General features: G+C 45.8%; 1 protein-coding gene across 1 annotated transcript in view; it reads left to right on the top strand.

Moving 5' to 3' along the window:
- LOC147721188 (protein AF-10-like) overlaps window positions 1–25,863 on the top strand; it is a 1,319,715-nt gene that overhangs the window by 1,138,952 nt on the left and 154,900 nt on the right. Inside the window, exon 12 of the mRNA XM_086966803.1 lies at window positions 10,746–10,928. Within this exon, the coding sequence (XP_086822929.1) occupies window positions 10,746–10,928 (183 nt within the window). The remainder of the gene's footprint in view (window positions 1–10,745; window positions 10,929–25,863) is intronic.

Here is a 25,863-nt window from a genome sequence, read left to right as displayed (position 1 = left end):
GCTCCCGCAACTTACCAGGGGATAAAGTGCATCGGAGAATCGTTTCTGTCAAAGACTGCCAGGATTATTTTTATTTGTATGTTTTTGAGCTAATTTCCCCAATGTGACTTCAGACTGCATATATTTTTAAATGCCTAATTAAATGTTAAAGCCCAGTTCTAGTGCAGATTATATGAATGAACATTATTGCAGAAATAAAAAAGTGGTGTAAAGCAAAAATATGGTAGGGTAAATATGAAAAAAATGACAACAAATCAAGTTGTGAGCATTGATTTGTTTATTGATGCAATCAGTCTGCATTGGAATACCCCCCTTTGAACCCGTTAGCTAATATTAGCACCATAAATGCCTTATAAACAGGTTTCCTAAGTAGCCTCTGCGCACACATACATTTTACTCATAGCCTTTCTATGCTTTTTAGTCTGCATCGAGCAAGGTCAGTTTTGTCTTTTTGTTGTGCTTTGCTTGTAAAAGAAATAGAAAGCACGAGCCCATGCCAGTGCGTTCCCTTCAAGTAGATTGTTAATGTCTTTGATGCTCTCACTGAATGCTAATGTTTCTCTCGCTAAAATGTCTTTCCGCCCAATTTACATTCAATTTCTGATCACCATTATGAGACAGACAGGCCTGTTTGATATGCAAGTTGTGAAAAAAAACATGATTTTTTTTCTACACATTTGCTCAAATCTACTATACTTTTTAAATCATGCTATTAAATACTTAACATGTGAGCTGTTGATAAACCATCAGTATGTACCAGTTTTATAATGAATAAATTAGTAAATGAATTCTATAAGAGGCCCAGAAGAAGGAACTTGACATCCTTATCCTGCTGGTAACCAGTCAGTTGCACTTTGTTTATACCTCCCCATCAGTTTCTGGCTTTCCTGATGGTTTTTCTTCACCCGATTCATGTTGTGCGCACTCAACGTCTTGAGGCCAATTACATAGTCTACCCCTTCTGTCTGGGATGACTCTGAATTTTTTTCCAAGCCATTTCTGACTAGGGTTTGTGGATCAAACAGACATTTGAAGGGACTTATTCCATCTTCTTTCTACAAAATGTTTCCATAAGTAAATAAGTGACCTGGCAGGAGAATAACCCACTTCCTCCTGAGGTTCTCTAGAAGAGTTCCCATCAGGCTCCTAATGGCTTTTTCAACCAACCTTGTGGAATGGTATTCCATGGAGAATTGTTGGGTCATACCAGCTTGCTCTCTCACTTTAATGCACAAGGAGGTACGGTTTGTTCCCCGGTCAGAAATTGCTGTCTTAAGTAATCCAACCCTTGAAAAGATCTCTAGGAGTGCGTTAGCTACTTCATTTGCCACAGTGCTCCTCAGTGATGTACTGCATTTGGAAGCATAATGGCATGATCCACCACAACTATGATATACTTGCTGCCTGGTGCTGACGGGGTCAAATGGACCGTCAGTGTCAATACCCACCTGCTCAAATGAAACACCTACACTGACAGTGGCATTATTGGTGCCTTGGTCTTCCTCCTGGCTCACCACTCACTTGAAAAGTAGGACAGATTCCGGACAACTTCTCTGTGTTTTTGTACATCCCAGGCCAGGAGAACAGAGCCTAATCTATGCTTTGCCTTGTTTTCCCAGGTGTCCTGCTACGATGATAATTGGTAATAATGGTGCAATGAGGGAACCACTAGAGTCTAGCCAGCTCCTGTCTCCGGATTCATGGATCTACTCCAAAGCTGTCCATTTTATCCAGTATTGCAAGGACCATTACTTTTTCTCTATACGGAGCGGCACTGCTGGTATAGTTGCTGGCGTCTTCATAGTCTTCACACCCTCCTGCCAAATATAGTCGATAATCTGAATCGACCGTACAATCTTTCTTGTGTCGTCTTTAAAATCATGCAGAAAACAATCTGTCTGTTTCACTGTGATAGGTAAGTGGAACCTACTGGCTGCCCTCTGCATTAAAGTGTGAACCTCCCAATGTCCTCTTGGGGAGAATCCGAACGCAAGTGATGAGGGGATGGTGTCCGAATTACATAGTCATCCCAAGAATTCGGAGCAGCCGTTGGATCCGGTAATTCACCTTTTTTCACCTTCTCTTCCGAAGAGGAAGTGTTCTGAACTTCAGGGTCTGCTGGAACTGGACTCATTGCATTTTCCGGTATACAGGGTATTTGAGTTTCTGGTATTGTTGTTGGTACGTCCACTTGCGGGACCGGATTGTCTGGTGGAATTTGTTGAAGAGGGAATTTGTGGGTAATCTTCCAACATGGCCTGCAGATCCTGAATCAGTGATGGTGGTAGATGAGCCATCTCTCTATGGCATGTTTCCTATCAAGGATTAAATTGATAAGTATGACAAGGAGCCGTATACTGCTCCTGATAATAATGTGCCTCATGGTAATCTTCATCGTCATCATCGTCATCTTGGCATTTTACATGCACCTCCAAAAGATGAGATGGTAGTAAAGGTGATACCTTGCTATAATCTTGCAAAGGCGGGTGAAGAAAAGCCTTTGAGACAGTCATGGTGTGAGATATCCTTGTCGACGGTGCAGAAATAAATATTGAAGAAATCCCCGTGGTCGACTGTGTTGTCAACGTGTTGCCATAGCCGGCGTAGATGTTGCTGATGGTGACTTAGTCTATGATGTCTTCGTCGATGGTATCTCTGATGATGGTGTCTTAGTCGTCGACGGTGTCTTAGTCGTCGACAGTTCCTTCGTCGACGATATTTTCGCTGATGGTTTCTTTGTCGATAATGGGTCGTCGATGGGTGAAACCGATGAAGGTCTTGTCACAATGGAAATCGTCAATGGTATCTCTGATGATGGTGTCTTAGTCGTCGACGGTGTCTTAGTCGTCGACGGTTCCTTCGTCAACGATATTTTCGCTGATGGTTTCTTTGTTGATAATGGGTCGTTGATGGGTGAAACCGATGAAGGTCTTGTCACAATGGAAATCTTAATCAATGGAATAGGGGACTGAATCGCCGTCATTGTGAAGGTTGCCGTCGACGAAGTCACACATATCGTCGACAATGACAGTGAAATCATCGTTGACACAGATTTGTTTACATGTTTTCAACTCGGAGTCAGTAGAAGAGGAACTTGGACCCTCTCTTTCTCTCTTGACAGGCGTAGAGGGGACAGATAAAGTTGGCTCAGAGTAATGTTCAGAGCTCCTCTCTTTACTCAGAGGTTTTTCATGGGAAGACTTGAGATGTTTCCTTCCCTCACCTGAAGATCTTTCCTGTGATATAGCCCTCTTGTGAGACAATCCTCCTTCCTCATCTGAAGTGTGAGCCTGTTCTTTTGTGGATTGAAGCCACAAAATGTATCTTCCCTCTCTGTCCTTGAGAGTCTGATTAGAAAAGGTGCAACAGATTTTAGTCTTTCACCTCATGCCTTGTATAAAGGCAATAAATACAGTCTTTATGTAGATCATCTACATGGACCCTGTTCTTCCCACAGGTCTTGCAAGGGCGGAAGAGGCCTTTCTTGTCTGACATTTCCTTCAGAATGGCTGAATAGAAGAAAAAAACTGACTATTACTCAGGAAGACTCCCTTCCACACGACCTGCGGTGAAAATCTGAGGAGGACTTGCCTCTGTAGGAGTGTTCTAGAGGGTGCTGTAACGACCTGGCGTTCCCGGGATCGGGGACAGACACCCACAGAACACAAAACCACTTCTTGTGAGTTTAAGAATTTATTGTGTAAGGTAGAAAACAAACAGAAAGGATAAGTAGAATGCACCAGTTCTGTATACGTTACCCCATTCACAGCGCTGGTGGTATGTACCGTCCTCCGCAAGTACAACGGTCCCGTTGTACGCCAACGGAGGGCACTGTGCTAAAAGCGGCCGACAATGCCGTTCAACAGCTCTGAGGGGTTAATGATCTCTACCGTTGGGGTAGCAGTTGTGGAGAAGGTGGGAGTCGCCCAGCCGGGTTCTCTACCACTCCTTCCGAGGGGATACGGGGAGCAGCCGCTCTACCCGTATCTCGATCAGGCGTATCTGCCTGTTATCACCCAAGAACCAAAAGCGAGAGGTGGTCGAGAGCAGCCGCTCGATCTGACCTACCTCTGGATGCTAGGGCTGTGGAGACGCGGCAAACTCCTCCTGGAGTGCGTCTCAACACTAATCCCTAACTAGTACGAGGACGGGGGCTGGGAGCCACGGCTCACACCAACCTCCGTTACTTGGTCTTCGATAAGACCCTTGGACTGAGCTGGGAGCAGCCGCTCCAACCAGCCTCAACTTGGGATCCGGTGCGAGCCTCGCTGACTCGTCCGAGTCGGAGTACGCTTGCGCGCTACAGACCACTGTTCCGCTAGTAACTGAGACACGGGGCGTTCCTACCTCCGTTCTCCCGAAGATCTATGGGTGGTTCAACAGTCCTTGCTAGGTGTCCCTCTTTTGCATTTGACTCGTGAGGGACACCTAGTAACGACTAGTGGAACTGCAGCTTGATGCAATAATTTAAATGCTTTTGCATTTGACTTGTGAGGTACACCTAGTAACGACTAGTTGAACTGTCGCTCTTTGTAGAATTATTTTGATATTGCATACTATAATATTTACTGCCCAATGCTAATCTTATTCCACAATTCTTTGCTGGCCTTTGGTTGGGATTGTATTTTTGCCCATAACTGCGCTTGGGGTGGTCCTAAGAGGATGGGACCACCACCGAATTGTTCAGCAAGATGTGCTCTTTGTTTTCAAGGCATCTGCTTGGTTCTCTCCCTAGGTTAGGGAGGATCCCAAAATCATCATCTCTCTCACTGCTTGCTAAATTTTCATTTTCACATTTGTGAAATTACTATACGCATTTTAGCATGTTAAAACAGATACACTTGTTATTTTACCAAAAGTATATGGGGTTTCTGTTTTATTAAGTGGGAGTCCGACTGAGCGAAGTTGCCGAATTTCGTTCAACTTTGTGGAATTCAGCGTAGTAGTACTCCGCCAACTACGCCCACCCTTAATTTTGCACTTAAAGACTGTTTTTGATTGCCTACACCTCTCTTTTAGGAGCGGCGCCTCAATTAATGGCCGAGGAGAGTCGACAAATGTTGATAGCCAGCAGAGGCAAAAGAGAAAAATATAAGCATTATCATTTTATTTTTCACAGAGCCAGCCGAGTCTTAGTGAGGCTGGGGCCATCACAGTGAGAGTCAGGAACAAGGAGGAGGAGTGATGTGCACTGCTAAGGCAGCCGGTCAAACAGACATGCACACTTAGAATTTCTCCAACCCGAGCAGTGTAGCACAGCCAGGTGGAGAGCTGATGAAGGCTCCCAGGCCCTGTCTAAGCATTACATCAAGCCTCTCAGACCAGTCTCAGCACTTCTCTGATGCTAGGAATAACATTCCCAGCATGAGAACAGCATCCGGATTGGCATCAGGGAGTGCCTGCACATTGTGCAGCATTTCGTGGACATCTGGGAGTCGGGGTTCGGGACAGGAGCAGAGGAGGAAGGTGGCATCCAGCAGCGGCAGGTAGTACTCATTTATTTTATTTCTTGCATTATTTTATCCGTGTTTTACCCACCTCTTGGTGTTAAGATTAGCTGCTGCTGCTCTCTTTGGAAGATCAGTGAGATTCAGGCCTATTCTGTTTACCCCCTGTCACAGGGCAAACAAATACAATGAGACAAGGTCAGTGATAAGGGTTTTTATTCTTTTCCTCATTATTTGTCTGCCTTGAATAATGGCTTAACACCAACAAAAAAAAGGCTTCCATTTCGTATTCATCAGGAAGGGAGAGGGAATTAGCCCTTTTGCTGTCAGACATCTTTAGGCATCGAACAGATCCCACTGTGGATTCTGATACAAGGTAGGATCCAAGGTTTCTCAAAGAAAGGAAAGAAAACAAGGTATCAGGACTATGCCTGCTTCCTTTTACATTTGCAGGGCAGGGAGTGAGGGAAAACATACTCCCATCAGGCAGAATGGTGTGGATAGGACTGCCACCAATAAGTAAGCAGAGAGGGCCCGGGGCCTAGGTAGGCCGTGTGAGGTAGCATGTATTAGCCTCAGACCCCTGTGACATCCCGGACCTCTCTCCTATCCACCGCCCTCTGCCCCGAAACAGAGCACGCACCTGTGTGAGCCACGCTCCTCCTGGAGCGCGCCCGGGCGCTTTGCAGGGTCGTTGGCCTCCTGGCCCCCGCATCGGCTCCTCCAGGTAATCCTTGTTCTCTGGTCATCCGGTCTTCGGTGCTCGTCACGTTGGAGTTTCCGGTTTCCTCTGTCTCCCGGATGCTGCCTTCTCTTCTCCATGCCGAAGTTGAAGGGATATCTGCTTCTTTGGCATCACTTTCACTTCCTGGATCTGACTGCTCCTCCCACCAGGGGGTGGTTCCTGCCTCACTCAGTTCGCCTGCCCAGCATGCCTTAAAGGGTCCGTCGTGCTTCTGTGGGTCCTCTCCGGGATACCAAGTGGAAGGAGAAGATGACAAGCTCGAGGGTTGAACAGAAAGCAAAGGTATGTGGCTAAAAGGGATATTGCCATCCTCCCCCGTACTGGCCGGCTCACGTCGTTCCAGACCCTGACACCCTCCCTATACAATGTTCTTTCTGGACAAGATGGTATTGCGCTCGACAGTGTGTCTTTGGCCCAATGTTGACTGTCTTTTATGGTGGCCAGCCTTTCCATCGTTTTTTCCTCCTCTTCCTTCTAAAGAGGAGGATATATTCCAAAGGGTAGACAGAATCCAGGAAATCAAGTGGTTTGTGTGGTTTTGAGGACAGAAAAAGGGCAGAGTAGTTGCCAAACATGCACTTTCATGTAGGTTTGTCCTTTATATTAGAATTTGCTACGTCTGAGCAAATTATTATATGAAAGCATCTGATTGTGACTTCTAACCACAGATTCCTTACCTTAGAAAAATAGCCAGTGGTCAGAATGGGTCTGGGAATTTTTTAATGAGTAGTACACCTGCGCACCAGTAAGTACACCATAAAGGCAAGTTTTAAGCCATGTGGCGCCTGGCATCGGCCAATTTGGGTGACGTACCCACATTTGGTCTGTCTTTGGTGTCTTGAGCGCGACCATGTTGCCAAGACATGAGGATTGCCGCACCATAAACCCAAAGGTGCTGAGGGAGTGGTCCCTCAAGTTCCTCACTTCCTGTCGTCGATTGACTTCATGACACTCCAGGTCTCTATCGCAGGGAATGTCCCGAGATCACTTGCGAAGTCCGACCTGATGATTGTTGTCCCACGCCAAGTCGTTGGGTAAGTTCCACAAAAAAGAAGTTGTTGTTGAAGAGGTCTTTGACTTCACCACACAAGTCTTCGGACGGGTTGCGTGGCCGTCTGCACTCGAGGCCAAGCTCTACAGTGGAGTCTGAGCCTGGCCTGTCTCCATGCCTTTCTGAGTTTCTGGGAGCTGAAGCGACCCCCGCCCAACTGGAGGAATTTTATGAGGCAATTTTTGGGTCCCACGGACCGGGAGCAGCCCACTACTGGTCTTTCCCCTATGGGTTCAGCCTTAGTGCCAGTCGGGCCGCAAGGATCAATTGATGGTTCCAGAGCGGCACAGTTTGAATGACTTCCATCTTTCCTGGCACCTGCTCCAGTGCTGGAACTGCTGACGCCCAGCGGTGGCATTGCCCTGTCATTAGCAACTCCCATATGGAGCCAGACGGGTGTCATCAGACGCTTGAACTGAGCAGGCACAGACTCCCCATATCGGAGGCAGTGCCTTATTCTTACGACAGGCCTTATTCTTATGACTGGCCCCCACATAGTGGCTACAGAGAAGGGTGCCTCATTTGCAATGGTAATGTGAAGGGTGGCTGAGGTTCTAGACCTCATGCATACCTTGTAGTAAACAAGACAAATGTCTCCACAGAGCTGCTTCAGCCGGGAGTTGCCCCCATTGAACCATTACTCCCATTCAATGAAGCCTTTACTGACATCCTACTTTAGGCCTAAACCGGGGATTCTGTGCATAGAACAATTAAAAGCCTCCATCGCCCTGCGCCAAGGGACCCCAGTTTTCTCATCCAGCACCCTACCCTGGAGAGCTTGGAGTCCAAGCCTCCACCTTCAAAGTTAACCCCTGCACATTCTCTACTACTCCCCTGGATAGGGAATCCAAAAGACTGGATACTTTTGGAAAGAGGATGTTCTCTTCCACCAGCCTGGCACTGAGGTGAGTGAATACCGCATGCATCTTGGACCTATACTCTCACCATTTGAGACTCTGTTCGCAAGTGCTACCCCTGATCTCGTAAGAGGCACAAGCCATACTCTCAAGCAATTGCTGATGGGAGGGATGCAGCCAAGTTCACAATACGATGTGGGCGGGATACGACGTGCTCGCTGAGCAGAACGATTTCATCATCGATGGCCCTTAGACACCGCGTCCGGCTGAGAATCACTGGCTTTTCCGGGAATGTCCAAACTTCGCTCATAGACATGCCCTTTGATGGCTCTTGGTTGTTTGGAGAGAAGGCGGACTCAGTATTAGAGTACTTTAAGGACAGCAGTGCTACGGCCAGATCCTTGGGTCTTTCCATGGCCCCTCACCAACCCCAGTCTGCCTTCTGCCCCTTTCGTGGTCACGGAAGGGTCTTACAACTGATTCTTTACATGACCAGCCACCCCAGCCAGCAAATTGCACAATCTTTTCATGGCTGAGCACGTGGTTCTCAGAAACTACGTAGGACAGGCTGCCAGAAATAAATATTTCAAACTTGCACGTGTCATCATTTACTCCTCGTTCTGGACTGATATGTTAGTATAACGAAAGAGTGTTCATGTGTTCCACGTTACCTGAGGTGTTCTAAGTCCATGTTCTGGGTTGTCTAATCATTGGGGGAGTGTAAGAACCAATGAGACACTGATTGCTAGTCTGGTAGGGGATTTTGGATACTAAGGTGAGTTTTGGCACACCCTAATTCACTGAGGTTCCAAGTCTCTATGCACAGTTCTGTGTAGGAGCAGAATCCCTGCGACAGTACTGAGCACAATTCCTGAACTTATTTTGTAATTGAACCCAAGGAATTAAACATATAGGTCCACACTGTTTCAAGTGCCAACAATCATTTTATTTGACACAATACTTTTTAACTTGTTTCTACTTTGCATTTTCTATATGTACATCAAAACTATATACAACCATATATACAAACAATACACTTAATACTACTCAACAGCTCACAGAGACACAAAACAAACAATCAATGCAGTTCTGCAATCATACCAACACACATGCTCATCAAACAATTCAACCATACAAACACACCATACAAGCGCCACACCAGGCCAAGCCCAATTACAATACTACAAGATTTTTGGTGGCCACAGACCCGGGGTGGGAAAGTTACATAAACCAAATCAACCCCAAATTCATAAAGAGTCTCACTCTGGTGCATGCCATAAATCAAAAATACATCAGTCTACTTCATGAAGACCTGGCATTTGTTCTGTTTTGTTGTTATAGTGACTCAGCCTTACTGAGTAGAGTCAAGGCCCTTTGGTGTTTCTTTCCTATTTCAGTCACCACTAGTGACTTTCTTGATGATATCTTCATTCGAGCTAATGTATAGTTGCCCTGTTTGACTCTTGCCGTAAAAATAATTCTGTTGGCGGCGATTACTTTCACTTGCATGGTCGGAGACTTTCAGGCCTGTTCAGTTGTGCAAAGCATTACTGCCTTACATCTCAGGTGCACAGTGACAGTTACTTTACTCGGACTGTGTTTCTAGTTTCGTTGCTTGACCTGCACTGCTCACTTCTACCTGTCAGGGAGGTTCTAGTTTGGGACTTTTTAAGGAGGTGAGGAATCTGTGGGAAGATCTGTCCATCACAGCAGAAAGTTGCTTATTTCTAGTGGTTGCATTATCTTCCCACAGACTCTTCACCACTCTTCCTCCTCCCTGATAAGCTATTACTTTGAATAATAAGATCTCAAGTTAGCAATACATTTTAGGTGCTGCCTTTATCGCTATTGTGGTTCTCTCAGTTCCTCTCCGTTCGCTTCGATGGGACAAACAATGAAAGTCAAGAACTGATAAGAGTGCACTGGTTGGCCATATGACCCCTGGTGATGACATCACTTCTACAGTGACCAGCTTCTGCAACCTGCCAGATTGGTTGTGCTAAGAGAGTGGGTTCAAAGACAGAACATTAAGGCAGTTTAAAGTGAAACCAATAAATACATCATTTACATGAAACTTTCTTCTTCTGGTTGCAGGATATTACTCTCTGTTTTAACACAGTAATTTTAAGATGCTTGGGCCTGTAGTGCAGCTACTACAGTTCAGAACTAAAAGTCTTTGAATTCCTTATTCTTAAGTGCATTAATAAATCATGGTTTTCTATGATTGTTGCACTATTAACCACTGATGACTGAGTTGATGCTGATTTTGACATTGAGTTTGGCCAAGGAATGCCCATTGATGCCCGATAAAGGCCAGTAACTGCAGTTATTCTGCTATTGTTGTGATTATGATGAGAGATACTAACATGTTTTACTTGTCTTTTAATGTCAACATACCCACTGCATAACTTTGGGTTCCAGAGTCATGCAAGTAGCCTTTTCAGTGCAAGTCACTGTTTGTGTTTCTGTTCTTTGGGATGTATCTGTGGTGTTATGTTTTGACCATATTATTTAAACAGTATCAAGTGTGTTTAGGTAAATAATGCAGCAAAATTACTGACACATTTTGTGTGTGTACTTTAAAAGGTGGAAACCAAGCTTTTTTTAAAATTAATATTTCTACTTTTTATTACCTTATCTGTCAGTCATGGACATCCTGCGGTCTCTGAACCATCTTCAAATTGAAAATGAACAATTAAATGATAAGATTCGATATCTTGCGGCAGAAAAGGAGCGTCTTCAGCTTATGAAGTACCAGCTTTCTTTTCCATTCCCAGGTAGAACTATCAGTCTTGCCACATCACCACCAGCACTTTCAGCACAAGGAGGTATGATGTCCTTCATTGAATGCATGTTATGTTATGTTATGTTATATTTATTCTTTATATTTATTCACGGCTACTCAAAAAGAGTGTCCCGGCGCTTTTTTTGTAATGAGACCTATAGCAGAATAACATAACACAGTGATAAAACAACATAATAGAAGACAGAACAGAAAAATAAAGGCCTAAAGGGCAAACAGCCAGGTTTTAAGGTCCTTCCTGAATGCAAGTAAATTAGTAGCTCCGCGGAGTGTCAGCGGCAGAGTGTTCCACAACTGTGGCGCCAGCAATCCAAAGGAGCGGCCTCCAATACGGGCTCTTTTTACTCGCGGCACCACCGCCAGAAACAGAGATTCTGATCTGAGAGATCGGGCCGGGTGGTAGAAGGCTAGTCTCCTTTGGAGATACTTAGCTCCCACAGCATGGAGAGCTTTGTAGGCCAGAGTTAACGCCTTGAAGGCAATCCTTTTACGGATAGGCAGCCAATGGAGGGACTGCAAAAGGCCAGCAGCGCTGGCTCGCCGGTTTAGGCCATAAATGGCCCTCGCGGCCGCATTCTGCACGACTTGAAGCCGCTGCAGTAGATACTCTGGCAGGCCCAAGTAGAGGACTTTGGAATAATCCAATCTTGAGCCAATCAGAGCCTGCACAGTCAGCTTCCTTTGTTCCTCAGAAAGAAGAGGCAGAAACTTCCGGAGCATCTTGAGGAGGCCGAAACATGTACCCGTCACACCAAGGATCTGGGACCTCAGCGTCAGACCCTTGTCCATCTTGACCCCCGAGTTCTTAGCTAATTGGGACGGACAGGACGGGGGGAACATGTTAATAGGCCACCTAGCCTTCCAGTCCGGATCCGATGCACACCCGAAGAAGAGTACCTCTCAGCTGGAACCATTTAAAAACAGCCCCAAGGCAATCCCGGATACTCTCTCCATCAAAGTCTCCTCCCTTCTTACATGAAAAGAGGAGCTGGGTGTCGGCATAAGATACGATCTGGGCCCTGAAAGGCTCCGCCAACGCCGCCAAAGGGGTCATAAAGATGTTAAAAAGAGTCGGGCTCAATACAGAGCCCTGCGGAACCCCGACTCCCAAAGGCGGCATCACGGCAGAGTCCGGGGAGGCCCAGACCGTTTGTCGGTCATACTCAAATGTTATGCCTACAGCAAACCCGTATTTAATCCCACCTCCTCTGTTTGCACATATCCATATCAGAGGTGTCAAGAAGACTGCCTAGATTTATAAAGGATGGTATTATTCAGGTATCTCAAAAAGTTTCAAATATGGCAAAAAGCTCTTAATTGTCCACAACATTTAAGGTTGTAGCTGCCAAATATAATTTTAAGGACATTTTCATAATAATTAACTATGCATTATGTCTTAAACTGTACTCTTGTTTAGAACTATTGAAAGGTTTATACTTACAACACCAGTTGGCTCCAATAACTATTTGTTAGATTGATTCTGAGTAACATCACAAAATAAAATGGTGGGCAGAGTGTTAAAAAAATTCAAATACTCGCCCCCTGTCACATATCTGGGTTTATTTCATCTTTTTGTTCCTCCAAAATCTTTATTCAGATACTAATATATCCATAAAAGCACAGATCAAATGAGCAATTTTGTAATATATTAATCAATTAAAAGCACAGTCGATTAAAAAGAGATACAACCTCATAAAAACATTTCCTAAATAGGGATTTAGTAGATTGTGTGATTTCTATCATAAAAAGTAAAATAGATTACATCAATCTACAGGGTTCAGAATATTTTAACAATAGTCATATATACAATAGTGAAATAAAATCATTAAAAACAACCTTCAGGAGGTACACATTGTATCAAGTGGACGGACTGCTGCCTTCAAGAAAGAGCCTACACGAAAAATTAATTAATCCTCATCCAGATTAAGAATTTTCCTGTAAGCAGCTTTTTAGTGAATGGTGGTGCTTTATTTGAAGAATGGCATCAAAAACCATTTGGTGTATTTTAGATAAAAATTACAAAAGAATAAAAAATGTGACATTGTTTGGTTACTTCGCTCATCACAGGGGTATGGCAATTGATCAAAATTAACATTATACCCTAGGGGAAAACAAAGTAAGAATTTTTATGTACCGGCCCTTAGGCTGAAAAGCAATCCTCTCACCCATCGGTCTATGGGTTTTAAAAGATCCCTAGATGGCAGATGAGAGGTATCCTCTAAGGACATATACCTGGCAATGGAGGATTTCTGTACCTACTTTCCGTATTTTGCTTTACTATACTGTGCATACAGAGCCTCCTGTAAGATTTTTTGTTTACACCCTCCAAATTAGTGGGGTTTAGGAAGATGTGGACAAAATTCACGCTATTTAAGCTCTCTTACAGGAGCAAGCCAAGGTATATCCCTGCCCTTCTCGCACTTAAGGCAATCAGTTATAATATCTCTAGTGAGGGTCGCTGCTGGGTTTTTCCAGATTGCAAGCCAGAAATTAGCTGGGCGGGCCCTAATATAATCTTTGATATATATAGCAGTTTCAGTTCTTTCTGACAAGCATACTGTGCAGAGGAAATCGGAACTCCCAGGAGTCTCCGAAAGAATTTATTTTCTTCGCCCTGAATGCTATTGCACTTTGTAAAACCCCAAAACTCTGCGCCATATGTTCCAGTAGGGATACACTGTGATTTAAAAATGTTGTTAATGGCTAAAACCACCTCTGACTTTTTGGTTTGCAGGGGGCCGAAGATTGAATTGATAGCATTTGAAAACATTCTCTTGCTATGCGCCACATGATCAACCCAAGAATCATTTGCTGCAAATACCACGCCCAGATAGGGTGCAATGTAACCTTTCGGAGTCTATGGTGATTCTATTGATGGAATACCTTTCCGGTCCACAAGCCATTAAAAATGTTTTTTTTTAAATTAGTGCGTGAATCTAAACCCGCCATAAAATCTACAAAGCCGCAAACTAAAATACGTAGGGCGTTAGGTGTGTGGCCCATTAAGACCACATCTTTCACATACATTAGGGCGGGGAGTATATTTCCATTAATTCTGGGAACATCATTAGTAAGTCATGCCAGTGATTTATGTAAGTCGTTAATGTATAAAATAAAAAGGAGGGGGCCAGTACACACCCCTGCCTGACCCCTCTACCAATTTTAATGTCTTTTGATACCTCCCCAGCCCTACTGATTCTCACCCGGGCATGCAGGTCCTTATGCAAATAGGCTAAAAAATGAACGAAAACCTCGTCCAAGCCATAAGTTAAAAGAATAGACCATAATTGTGACCTGTTAACATAGTCAAAGGCTGAGGTAAGATCCATAAAAGCCAGATAGACACAAGATTTTTGGGCAATAGTATATTTGCCAATAATCAAGTTAAGGTTTAGACACTGTTCAACTGTGCCTATTTTACTTCTAAACCCTTACTGGCAAGGTTGTAAAATATGGTTTTTCTCTGCCCATGTCTTTATCTTATTGTACAGGATTCTCCATACCATTTTCAGTGTATTATCGATCTGGGAAATTGGTCTATAACAGCTTGGATTAGATCGATCACCCTTTTAAAAAATAGGTACAATAATACTAGTAGACCATGTGCTTGGAATCGTAACATTGGTAAGTTATTAAAAATATTTAATAAAAGGGTCTCCCAGAACTCACATGTTTTTTTAATGAGATCAATGGGCGCCCATCAGGGCCGGTAGCTTTGTCCCCCAAACTCTGTTGAATGGCGGCCTCCACTCCAAAAAACTCTGTAGAATTGCGTCCTTCACTTCTGACAGGGATATCTGAATCCTAGTAGCAGCTTGGTATTCATATAAATCTTTGTTTTGAGTTGGGGCTAAGTAAATTTTCAAAAAATGGGCTTCCCATTCCTAGCTGGTTATATTACAACTAATGGGATTTAGTGAGTGTCTCATAGACCTCATATCTTTAACTGCGCCCCAGAAGCCATTCCCATTCTTTAATGTGGCAGCACATGCAAGGTTATCCCAGCGCTCTTTTGTAATTTCATCCTTTCGGATCCTAGTTACTACCTTATATTGTTGCCTCAGAGATTTAATGAGAGCCGGGTATCTGGGGTTCTTTATGAGTGCCTTACGAAGCTCTCTATTTGCTGCAGAGCAATCTCTATTAAACCATCTTGGGCCAGAGTGTGTATTCACTATGGGTCTTGGAAGCATGAGTTTAATGCCCTCAGATAGTTGAACAAAGGTGCCAATTGCCTCAAAGTATAATCTTTTAGTTACAGGCAGGTGTTGACAGGTGGAGAGTGTTCTCTTACCAAACTGAGGCACAAATCATTATTATCTATACCTCGCAAAACTAATCTTAAGTGCCAGGGGAGGGTGATTAGTTCCTTGCACCACGCTCTCTGGCATAAGTTGGCTTAGGGGCAATTCTCAGTATTATTTTGATGGGATTATGGTCACCTTGAACAGTTGGTATAACCTCAGCTTTTAGCAAGGAGTGTTCTAAGTTGGCGGAAATAAAGATGCAATCAATAGTAGAAGCACATCCCCTGTCTCTATATGTTGGCTCAACGTGCTTGTCCTTCTAGGGTACTGCATCAATTTCTATAACATTAAGTACATTTTGAAGATTGACCTTGGACACCCCCCTGTTCTGTTCGGAGAAGCTTGGTAGCTTGTGGAAGCCTAAAGGGTTTGACAAGTGGGACCTCATTGGAATCAGCCAGATTAAGGATGTGTGTGTTGGGGGGGGCAGTGTGCAGACATTTGAATCTTTGAAACAACAATACAGTTTGAATGAAAATAAACACTTTCGGTACCGGCATATTAGACACGCCCTTCTTGCCCACATACCTGGAGATGCGGTGCTTCCAGAGGTCTCCCCTCTGGAGGACCGAGTGCTAGATGGTCACATCCCAGAAAAGACTATATCCTTAATATATAAGACGTTTGTAAATAACTTGGATGACACGTTGGGACGAGTTAGAACACCGTGGGGGTGCTGACGGATGGGAATTAGACGATGAAGACTGGGTGGAGGCAGTCTGCTCCCCTAAAGTGGTTGCAGTTCAGATGAGGCTCAGATTTGTACAGCTTAAGATCTTACATAGGTCATATATCCTAGACTAGTACACATGGGGCGGGCAGTGAGCGGAGAGTGTAGAAGAGGTTGTGGAGAACTTGGCACTTTCATGCATATCCTCTGGCACTGTGAGGAGATAAAGAACTTCTGGGTAAAGATACACAATGAGATGAAAGAAGTACTGGGGGAGGAGATAAGACCGGAAGCCCGAAGATGTATATTAAATGTATGGGAGCCCACGGACTTGAACGTGTATCTGAAACAGTGGGTCACGTTGGCATGTTTGGTGGCGAAGCGGAATATAGCTCAGTTGTGGGGAGCCATCCAGCCACCCCAGATTACTAAATGGGCCGAAGATCTAGACTGGTGTATGTTCAGGGAGAGGGCAGTGTACGTCGCCAGGGGATGTCCAGAGAGGTGGGGGAAGATCTGGGGGGCTTGGAATAGTCATTGCGGCGAATTATGTACACCCCCCGATGCGGCAAGCGGAAGCAGAAGCACTAGAATCCCCATGATCCCAAATTTATGTATATTGTAATTTATGATTCTGTACGAATGACAAATCGAACCTCACAATGATGACAATTCTTGTTCACCCGATGTTATTGTTTCTTTGTTCCTATTCAATAAAAAGAATAAAAAAATAAAAAAAACATTAAGTACATTTTGGTTACATAGGTGATCCAATAATTTTATCTCCCTATTACATGGAGGCACGTTAGTGAAAGAATGCATCACTAATTCATTCTCTGTGGAAATCCTAACGTTAAAATCACCCCTAAACAGATACCGTCTAGATTGTCGAGACCCTTGTGATTTTGTAAGGTTAGAAAAAATTTGAACAAATTAATGAAATTCATATTAGGTATGGTGTGTAAGTCATTGTTATAAAAATTAACTAGGCAGATAGAGACCCCCCTTGTTTAAATTAAAGCCTGAAACTTATAATTTTTAGTATCAAGAGCCTTTGTGCTGCCTCCTGCAGAGATATTGACCCAGATGGAAAGTCCGCCAGACAGGCTGCCTGCCTTAGGAGTAGGGACAACAGTGTTGAAACATTCAAACCCTTCTAAGTGTAAATTCCGTGCAGCTCAGGTTTCCTGTAGCATAAGGATGTCCTGTTTTTTGACTATTTCTACCCAGTCTGGTATATTTATTTTAGATGTAAGACCGGCGACATTCCAGCTTAATATATTTAGGTTTAAGTCAGTAGCAAGCAAAGTTGGAGTACAATGCCCACAGGGCGGGTGCTCATGTAATGCGGGTGTCAGTCCTGGTTATCCAAGCCAGTCAATGATAAACACCTATTCTGCATGGTTAAAGAGAAAACATTGTTGGTTTTTAACCCCAGGGATGGTTTATAGAAGTAACCCAATGGCAATGAACAAATGTGGGTTAAGTTGGTGGCGTTTACCTCCTGTACCATCAGTTATGATCTTACCATTGACAGGTTTCGGAAGTTAATAACTATACAGTCCCCCTCGATGTTCTTCGAAGACGGCCCTACCCAGCCTACTCTGCGTACCTTGATAATGTTGTTTAGGTTTGACACACTAAACCCTTTATGTTTTGACAGCCAATCAGCACTTTTGTTACGCAGTTGGTCCCATGACTCTACTTGATTTTTCCTGAGGGGAGGTACCCCTGCCAGGACCAGAACAAAAGGGCATGATGCCGGTGATAAACTCAGTACCTCCCTGCTAACCTGCGTGGTTTCTGTTCTCTTGGTTCTAAAACCCCTGCATGTGGCTTAGCCCCCCCCCTGGGTTTGCTCTATCTAGGATAGTCCTAGGTGCACTACAAAGGTCTAAGGGCAAGTGTGTGGCTATAGCGGGCAGTCTACTGACACCACCAGCATTGGACTAGTTTTCCTGCATATTGATAGACTCTGATGAAAAACATTCTTTAACTTTTCTACAAGTGCCACAGGACACGATGGATGGGGTAGGTGGTATGGGGATCTCTAGATTACAATTAGATACACCATTAGATGCACCATTGATTGGCGGATTAAGATCCAGCCCCTCGGAAGTAACAGGCTTTATGGTTTTAAGTTGTGAACTTAGCCTGTTTGACAAAGTATCCTAATGATCTAAGCACTTCCAAAGGGTGGTAAAGTTCTTATTAATTAGGTCTTTAACATGTCCAAAAACAGTGTCCACAATAATGTCAAAAAGATGTCTCCATGGCTGCTGCAAGTAGAAAAGGGGAGTACGGCATCAGTTTGGACACAGATAGATCAGCTCGATTCTTTAATTGGGGTAGTTTCTATGGTCTCAACATCTTGAATGGTTGGTGGGGTCTATATCCATGAACTCATGATGGTGCGAGATGAACTAGCACAAGGTGGTTGTTTCCTCTTTGAGCAAATGGGTTTAGTCAACTTCTTTTTGGGTTTTGCCGCTAAGGCTGCAGGAGTTGTAGGAGTTGTAGATGGATCCAAATGTATTAAAGACACAACAGTACCTTCGCCATTACTAGTCTCATTGGCGAGGTCCTCATTGTTATGATATGTTTGGGGGACCGCAATTTGCACTTTGAGAATCAGAATATCCCCACGGTGTGCAGTATTTTAGCCGATCTGGAGGCTCTTCAACTCCAACAATTAGTGCTGCACCCCACACACGTAGGCGGCCATACGTTAGATCAGTTTTTTACGAACTTGACAGAGGCCACAGTTACGGCCGTTACTCCGCTCGGCTGGACGGACCATTCTTCGGTGGCCATCTATGTCCCCTTGCTGGGAATTTCTTCTTCTGCCCCCGTAAGGATGGTCTCCACACGGCACTGGAGTAAATTGAGACTTGAGGACCTCCATCGAGTCCTCGCGGTAGAGCCGTTAGGACCTTTGGAGGACGTAGATGCAGGTTACAATCGGTTCTGCTCTTGGGTTACTAAGGCACTTGATTCCCTGATTCCCATCTCGGCTAGGAAAATCAGCTCCAGGGAGTCAAGCCCTTGGTATGACAGTGCTCTACGCGCACTCAAGGGCAGTTGTAGGCGAGCAGAGAGGAAGTGGCGGAAGATGTACGACAGCGGGAAGAAGGTTGTTTACCTTGCTGCCGTTAAAATTTACCATTGCGCTATATGCCGGGCCCGGGCAGCTTTTTACGCTGCGGAGTTCGGCAATAGCCCAAATCCATCAAAAACCATCTTCAAAGTGGTGAAGGACCTTGTGGCAAAGCGGGCCTCGGCTATAACAACGAGCTCCACGGCGCATTGTGAGGCTCTTGCCCTGTACTTCTTAGAAAAAGTTCAGAACATCTACTTAACATTCCCTGTCACTAGGCCACCGGCAGGTACTCTATGTAACATCTATGGAGATTCTCTGCTTCATGTGTTGCCCCTGTTGACATCTGAGGGATTTGACATCTTGGCTCAGCAGGTGAAATCCGGGTCGCCCGCTGATCCGCTTAAGCCAGCCCTTTTTAGAGACCAGCTGTTTATGGGTCGTACCTCGGTATTCTCCCTGATTAACATCTCGCTGGCTTCGGGTACGGTTCCAGCCAGTTGGAAGCGGGCTGTGGTTTCTCCTATTTTGAAGAAACCTTCCCTGGACCGGAAAAGCCGGAAAATTATCGGCCTATTTCCCTGCTCCCCTGGCCGACTAAAGTCGTGGAGGCCCATGTGAACAAGGTTCTTTCCGACCATCTCACTCGAGCTAACATCTTAGACCCCACCCAGAACGGGTTCCGTGCTGGTCACAGCACGGAGACCGCCCTTCTCACCATGGCTGAACACCTTCGCACAGTGATGGATGCAGGACAGACGGCAGCGCTTGTATTATTAGATCTAAGCGCCGCTTTTGATACTGTCTCTCATCCCATCCTGTTGCATCGCCTGGAGGAGATTGGGGTGGGTGGGTCCGCCCTCCAGTGGTTCCGGTCCTTCCTCGATGGTCGCTTCTTCAGCGTTGCGGTGCCACCGTTCCAGTCCAAGTTCCATCCCCTGAAACAGGGAGTGCCGCAGGGATCCTCGCTGAGTCCCACCTTGTTCAATCTATACGTGAGACCGCTGGCTGAGGTTGTCAGGCAGTGGGGCATGACCATGGTGTCATATGCCGATGACACCCAGCTAGCGGTTACGATCAGTGGGAATGCGGACCAGGATGCCCCCAGGCTTCAGAGTGGACTTAGGGCGGTGGCAAGCTGGATGAAGGCCAACTGTCTCCAGCTCAACGCGAAGAAGACCGAGATCATGATTGTCGGTAGAAGGGCGGATCTCTGGGGGGACAGGTGGTGGCCTTCGGAGCTTGGGTCGGCCCCTCTTCCGGTGACGGAATTAAAAAACCTGGGAGTGGGGATGGATCCCACTCTCAGTTTTGTGGGGCACACGAAGAAAACGGCTGCCTGTTGTTTTGGAATCCTCCGGGCTCTGCGGCCAGTCCTGAAGTTCTTCAACCCCCGCACCCGGCAGTTGGTAATACAGGCGACTGTTATATCGCGCCTGGATTATGCCAGCTCTCTTCTGGTGGGGGCTAACCTGGCTGAAGTCACCCGCCTCCAACGCGTGCAGAATGCTGCCGCTAGAGCAATCGTTGGTCTTCCTAGATCCTGCCCCGTTTCCAGTACTTTGAAAGCATTGCACTGGCTGCCAGTCAGGGCCAGCATTCAATTCAAGGTACTGTGCCTGGCCTTTAAGATTCTAAAGGGTACGACCCCTCAAATTCTTACGGACCTCCTGTCCTGGTACGTCCCCACTCGGCCTTTGAGATCTTTGGGCCAAGCTCTTACGATCACCCCTCGATATATAAGTTGTGCCGTGTTGGTGGTCGTTCCTTCCGGGTCAAAGCAACCGAACTGTGGAACTCCCTCCCGGTGGAGATTCGGCTGTTGGAGGATCTTTTCTCCTTCCGTAAGGCTATTAAAACCTTCTTATTTTAACTTGGTTCCTTTTCTTTAGCTGTTGTGTTTCCTGTGGCTGTTGCGTGTTACCTTGCCATGCGCCAGGACGCCCCTTAGCTGGGGCAGCTGTGCGCAGTACAAATTCACGTAACATAACATAACATGACTAGATCCTGAGCACGATAGAGTACTCAGGGCGGTGGCCTTCTTATGGCAGAGCGAGGGGAGGACAACTAAATTAATTGAGGTCGCCCCTATAGGAGGACCAGCTTGGGGTGCCTCAACTCCAAGGAACAGGCGCCTCTCAGTTATTTAAATCTCATTGAACACTATGTTGGCTGCCCTCTCCAGCAAACTATCTATGCTTGGGGTGACAGGCCGGAGGGGTAATGTCTCTATGCGCTTCCCCTTTGTAAAAATAGAGGCAGATTTATCTTTTTCAAATATGGTGGCACTCACCTCGGCAGTCTTCGCCGTTAAAAGATGTTAAAGGTGTGGCCCAGCCCTGCCTCTTCCTGGCGCTGACGGGTGCAGACGAGCCCGCCCTTGGACCGGGCATGCCTGCGCTGCTGGAGCCGCTAGCAGTTTTAAAGGCACCTCCTGGCGCTGTAGGCGGTGCAGGCGTTGGCTCTCCCATCTCCCTGGTTCCCCGTGCCGGTCTTATCGCCTCTCAGCCCCCATACAGAGGGCAACAACAAGGCTGGTGTGCGTCCCGCGCTGCGGGAGCCACTAGCAGGTTTTTAAGGCGCCTCTAGGTGGTGCTGGCGTGGGCAGCTACATGCTGGATCTCCCGGATGAACCGCAAGGGATGCTGGGGGTGTAGGCTGCTCCCAGCTCCCTTGTTCCCTGTGCCGGTCTTCTCTCCCCTCAGCCCCCAAACAGAGGGTAACAACAAGGCTGGTGAGCGTCATCTGTATTTTTCTCGCAACGTCACCCTATTTTGAGCCCAGCCATGTGCAAATCAGCGTGCAAGTCAGTCTTGACCCATTTCCCCATTGGGACAGTCCAGCCCTAACTGCCAAGCCAGGTCTGTTACTGGGGGTGGATGTTTGACAATGTTCAACATTCCGTCCATCATCTTTTTGTGTTGCTATAGCTTGATTCTCAATGATATGCCTGCAAGGTCCTCACTGTAATTCCATTTAGAAAAAATGGTTATGTTACCTTCTTTTACCAGCGCATCGTGGACAGGTGATGCAGTTACCTTTGGACAATGCAACTTTTGTCTATTTATCTCATCTCACTTATGAGTAATTCTAATTTTGTGTGCAAGTCCTCTCTCGTGAAATGAAGTTATGGGTTTGCAATACCACTAATTCTAGTGGATTCTTTATAACCGCAGACTCATCACCCTAAGAATATTCACAGGCATGAGCTTGGTTATGGAGATTTTTTATAGCATTGCTCCTGTATGCTGTAGGTGGCATTGTGTGGCTCTGCGGTGACTGCGTACTGCCCCGAATGTGATGAAGTTGAGCTGTATATCGGTGCCACCCATGATTGCTGACATCCCCTCCTTTTCTTCTCCGCCCATCAACATGGATCGAGAGCTCCACTCCCAACTTAACCGACCTTCCAAGTATTTCCAAATTTTGAAAACAGTGGGCTAAGTAATGATGTTATACTGAAAACAACCAGATTCAAACTTTGGTCAGACTGCAGAACGCATGTGTTGGTCACAAATCTATAATAGGTGCTTTGGCTCTGGTCAGACCTCTAAGTTGTGCAACAAGTTTGCTCTTGTGTACCCAAATGTGATTCCAGAGCAGGGGCGAAGTTCTATGTCACTGAGCTTAAGAGGAGGTTAATCTCGAAGCACAGGTCTAACTTCAAGTCGCAGAACTGGTTGATTTCCCGGTCTTGAGGATGCTCCTGCAGAAAGTCAGATTTCCAGTCAAAGTATTCCGTAAGTTAAAGTCAAGACATAAGCACAAGAAGGCAAGTGGGGCTCAACCGACACTTCACTATTCGAAGTATAGCAAAAAGATACATGGTCTTCGAGATAGAGATCAACTCGCCTTAAGTGTCATCCAAATCTGACCCGTACTTCAGTTGCGCACTGTGTGCCCTCAGCAGCTATTGGCCTTTAAAGATGCTATGCTGCAGAACTTCAGTGTTATTGTTTTTCTCTCTGGGATGCCTTATCGCTCCATGGAGCCCGAGAAGATCACTAGTTAGTCTTGTGCTGGAAGGACCAGCCCAGATGCTGTCTGCCCTCTGGGAACCCACTACCAGGCCTTCTCTAATTCCAGTCCTGAGCTCCACACCAGCACCAGGGTCCACACTGGTTTCTTCCATACATACTCTGCTGGTGCCAGCTCAAGATACGTTCCCCATGCTACGCTCAGACCATCAACCTATGTCGGCCCATTCCAGACCCTTGTCGGGCTGTGAAATCACCAATGCGCAACAATTTGTTTTGCAAGCTTTAGGCTCTCTTCAGATCTGCAGACACACCTATGTCTCTTAGGACATCGATGATGATGATGGGGGAGACAGTTTACCTCCTGCTCAGTATATTGACAATGCCTTACTTTTAGACCTCCTGAATTCCAGTCTACTTAGCACATCACCTAAACCAGAGCTAACTTTCCACCTGGGCCAACAACAACGTAAAGTTGCTTCATTTGTAGTGGTAGATCAGAGGGCAGCTGAAGTTCTAGATTTGCAATTGCCCACTATTGAGACGAAGTTGAATGTGTTGACTGACATTGTTCAACCAGGTCCAGCTACATCTAAGTAGTTACTTCCTTCAAGTAAATCCCTTACTGATGTCCATATGCCAGCTGAGTCTGAGTCCTGCTCATTCCATCTGATCAGTCAAACATGGCTAGGCAACACACTGGCTTCAAGTGACATTAACTTTCTAATCAAACATCATACACCGGAAATCCTGTTTGTTCTGGCATTGACAAAAACAGTCACTCCAAATTCCTTTCCAACCAATCAAAACAAACTGATACCCTTGGAAAGCAAATGTTTTCTTTGGCTAATGTTTGGCCCTGAAAGCTGTTAATGAGCTTCTCTTTCTCGAAGTTACCCTCATGCATTGTGGGATATTTCTAGCGAGATCTTGCTTGTCGTCCCTGTGGACCTCGGGCGTCTTTGCCCCAAGTAATATTTGATTGCCTGGATGCTGTCCAATTTGTGGTCTGAGCTAGCCTGTATACTACTGATTGCTTAGGTGCAGCTATGGACACCATTGCTGTTCTTTGATGGTACACCTTGAAGAGATCAGCTGGTTTTCAGGGGACATGCATGCGTCCTTAATGGGTATGCGTTTCTTAGCCCCTGACTATGCGGTGAGAAGGCTGATTCCATGCTGGAATGCCTTAGACAGGGCTGTTATCGTCTGGTAAGCAGTTTCCATGTCCAGGCAGGAGATTTAGGGACAGCTCTAAGCAGACAATGCCAGCCTTCCCAACCTGTACTGCAGCAACTGACCCAGCACTTTCAAGGGGTAGGGCATTGCAATAACCTAAGCAGTTTGCCTCAAAAGGGTCAGCAGTCCTCTAACTCTTCCTTTTCTGCTGCAGCGTCTGGCAAGCCACTTTAATTGGCCCTCATGCATCCGTGCATGGTCAGTGAGCAGAATATGGCATTTCCTTCCCGCCTGAAGAACTATAGCAAAGAACAATTGATGGACAGAATGCAGAACAATGTCATACATTCACCCCAGTATAGAGATCTGGGCCTAAATCCATCGTTTTTTTGCTCACCATGCCATTCCAGTATGGACCCAGCCATATGCAAATCAGTCTTGACCTTGCACCCAATGGGAACAGTTCAGCCCGAACTGCCACGACAGGTCCTCCCTGGACTGGATACAAGCATCGTAGGACCGGTTTCAGGCTTTCAGCCAGGATAGCTTGACTCCAGTGGCATGGAGAGCATGGGACTCGCGTCTGAGCATACCCGTCCCACTCGGGGTGACAAATGCAAAAAGAACAATTGATGGACAGAATGCAGAACAATATCATACTTTCACCCCAGTACAGAGATCGGGCCTAAATCCATCGTTTTTTTGCTCGCCATGCCATTCCAGTTTGGACCCAGCAATATGCAAATCGGTCTTGACGCTGTGCCCGATGGGAACAGTCCAGCCCGAACTGCCAGGCCAGGTCCGCCCTGGACTGGAAACAAGCATCCTAGGACCGGTTTCTGGCTTTCAGCCCTCATCAGCCAAGATAGCTTGACTCCAGTGGCATGGAGAGCACGGGACTCACGTCTGAGCCTGATTTGCATATGGCTGGGTCTAAACTGGGGTGGCATGGTGAGCAAAAGAACTATGGATTTAACCCAGATCTTTTGACTGGGGAAGAGTGTTTACATTGTCAGCATTCCGTCCATCATTTGTTTGCTGTAACACTTTTCGCACAAAGTGGGATGGATATGCCCAAGTATGGGTCCCTTGTTGACTATGCCACTGGATTCAATCTAGCCTGGCTGAAGAAGGGTGACATACCCTGAAACCTGTCCCAGAATGCTTGTTTCCGGTCAAGGGAGGACCTGGCTTGGCATTTCGGTCTGGACTATTCCCAAGAGGCACAGGGTCAAGACTGATTTGCATATGTCTGGGTCTAAACTGGGGTGGCATGGTGAGCAAAAGAACGATGGATTTAACCCAGATCGTTTGACTGGGGGAGAATGTTTGCATTGTCAGCATTCCGTCCATCATTTGTTTGCTGAAGAGCTATCACATCAGATAGATAGGTCTTCAAATTTATTCAAAGATGCTATGCCCTACTGTTCATTTCCTCCCCTCCACGTCTGCGTCCTATGCCAGAACAACTTTCATAGGAGCACTGCACAATCCTGATGCAGGACATCTTTATTCAGTTATTCAAATGTGCCAGAATCAGAGAGGTGGAAAGTTGCTATGTGCGCCATTTCTTCATTCTGTTGTAGGACAGAGGCCTCAGACCTATTTTGTATCTTTATCCATTTAACTCCTTTTTGCGAAAAGACAACTCCAAAATGCTCACCTTGGCGCATGTCTATTTAGCTCAGAAGAGATTGTGTTGCAGGACCTCCAGAATGTGTATTTCCATA

The sequence above is a fragment of the Lissotriton vulgaris genome, chromosome 4_1 (genome assembly GCF_964263255.1).
Source record: "Lissotriton vulgaris chromosome 4_1, aLisVul1.2, whole genome shotgun sequence".
NCBI lineage: Eukaryota > Metazoa > Chordata > Amphibia > Caudata > Salamandridae > Lissotriton > Lissotriton vulgaris.
The sequence above is the reverse complement of the archived record's forward strand: the minus strand, read 5'-3'. Positions and strand labels throughout refer to the sequence as shown.